The sequence below is a fragment of the Stegastes partitus genome, unplaced genomic scaffold (genome assembly GCF_000690725.1).
Source record: "Stegastes partitus isolate 25-593 unplaced genomic scaffold, Stegastes_partitus-1.0.2 Scaffold1529, whole genome shotgun sequence".
In the NCBI taxonomy this organism is placed as follows: Eukaryota; Metazoa; Chordata; class Actinopteri; family Pomacentridae; genus Stegastes; species Stegastes partitus.
Genome location: NW_007579260.1, coordinates 138,462 through 140,291, shown reverse-complemented (window position 1 = coordinate 140,291; position 1,830 = coordinate 138,462). Strand labels below are relative to the sequence as shown.

The 1,830-nt window shown below is 48.9% G+C and overlaps 1 protein-coding gene across 1 annotated transcript in view; it reads left to right on the top strand.

The window, feature by feature from the left end:
* Nucleotides 1–1,830, top strand: part of fbxo3 (F-box protein 3) — an 8,699-nt gene that overhangs the window by 3,052 nt on the left and 3,817 nt on the right. Inside the window, exons 4-9 of the mRNA XM_008300368.1 lie at nucleotides 526–584; nucleotides 699–744; nucleotides 866–950; nucleotides 1,244–1,366; nucleotides 1,441–1,556; nucleotides 1,636–1,743. Of these exons, the coding sequence (XP_008298590.1) occupies nucleotides 526–584; nucleotides 699–744; nucleotides 866–950; nucleotides 1,244–1,366; nucleotides 1,441–1,556; nucleotides 1,636–1,743 (537 nt within the window). The remainder of the gene's footprint in view (nucleotides 1–525; nucleotides 585–698; nucleotides 745–865; nucleotides 951–1,243; nucleotides 1,367–1,440; nucleotides 1,557–1,635; nucleotides 1,744–1,830) is intronic.

Here is a 1,830-nt window from a genome sequence, read left to right as displayed (position 1 = left end):
GCATCATGGTGGGGCAGCAGGATGCAGAAGGTGAGGCCAGCGGCTGTAGTTCAGGAGCTCCAGATCCAGAGACATCCACATACCAGACAGAAAGCAACACAAATGAAACAGAAAGACAAAAAGTAGACAGAAAACGAGTAAAGTTAATCAGAAAACAACACAAATGGGAAACAAAACGACTAAAACTTGACATAAAACAACGCAGGTGTCACAAGTTGTTGAAGATACACTCAGCATGGTGAAACATCTGGTAATCAGAACGGAGAGGAAACGTCTGGAGAGGCTGCAACATGGAGATATTCATATTTAAAGTCACTCACAAGTGACATTATGATGTTCAAACTACATGAACAAGTTGTCCAAACCGGCTCAGTTTGTCAGAAATGACAAACAAAATGTACAAAGTCACTGAAAGTCAGTCCAGAATGACTGAGACAGTGAGATGACTTCAGATGTGTGTCCAAAAATCACCCAAAATGACTCAAAGTTTGTCCAAAACGATGACAAGCTGACTTCATGTTGCAGTGAAAGATGAAATCAGTCCAGCATCAGAAGCAAAACTGACCTTTTATCCTCTAACGAAGGTCATTCAAGGTGAAAGCTGCTTTATCTTGTAGTTCTGATGGTGAATTCTTTCATCGTGGTGAGTTTATTGTTGGACGTGAACATCACAGTGAAATATTTCTTGTGTCTGTCAGGACCAGACGGCTCAGGACCCGTCGGCCATCGACATGTTCATCACAGGTCAGTTCACACGTCCAGCCCTCAAACAGCATTTCACAAGTTCCGGCTGAGACGTGAGTTTGATTCTGTGTGGAATTAAAAAGTCAGAACCTTGGACTCAGAGTTTTGTGTGTCTGTTCAGGCTCCTGCTTCTTGGAGTGGTTCACGACTTACGTCCACAACGTCGTCACTGGAGAATATCCAATCATCAGAGACCAGATCTTCAGGTGACTCACACGGTTCTATCCAGAACCCGCTCCGCTGTGCTCGTGTCTGTTGCTTCTAGTTGTACGGCTCTTTGGGTCAGCTGCTGTTAAAACAGTGGTTTAAATGAAGCAAACCGAACACAGACGGTCTCAGAGTTCTCACACAGAGACGCAGAACAACAACAAATAACATGAACACAACAAGAAAGAAAGAAAGTCAAAATGACGCCAAAGCGGCAGCAGAGCTCCTGAAGAGCTCTTTGTGATTGTAACGCTGTGACTTCCTGTCCGTCCACCTGTTCCTCCGTCTGCAGGTACGTACACGACAAAGGCTGCGTGGCGACCACCGGAGACATCACCGTCTCTGTCTCTACCTCCTTCCTGCCAGAGCTTTCGTCCGTCCACCCGCCGCACTTCTTCTTCACCTACCGGATCAGGTACCGGTCCGTCTGAACAGCGCTCACACCTCACGGCGCTGCGCTCTGCTAACCGGCCAGGTGTGTCTTTGCAGAATAGAGATGTCGAGCAGCGCCTCGCCTGAAGCCGCCTGCCAGCTGGACAGCCGCTACTGGAAGATCACCACCTCGGACGGCAACGTGGAGGAGGTCCAGGGGCCCGGCGTGGTCGGTACGTGGCACAAAACCACGGCGAAGTGACACAAAACAACCACAGCAGGATGCAAATGTGTGTTTGTGTGTCTGTACAGGTGAGTTTCCGGTCATGACACCTGGAAAGGTGCACGAATACGCCAGCTGCACCACCTTCTCCACCCCGTCGGAGTACATGGAGGGCCACTACACCTTCCACAGACTGGGTAATGACACTGGCACAGCAACACAAAGACACGACGGGGCAACAAAGAGACGCGACAGGGCTACAAAGAGACAAAACAGGGCTACAA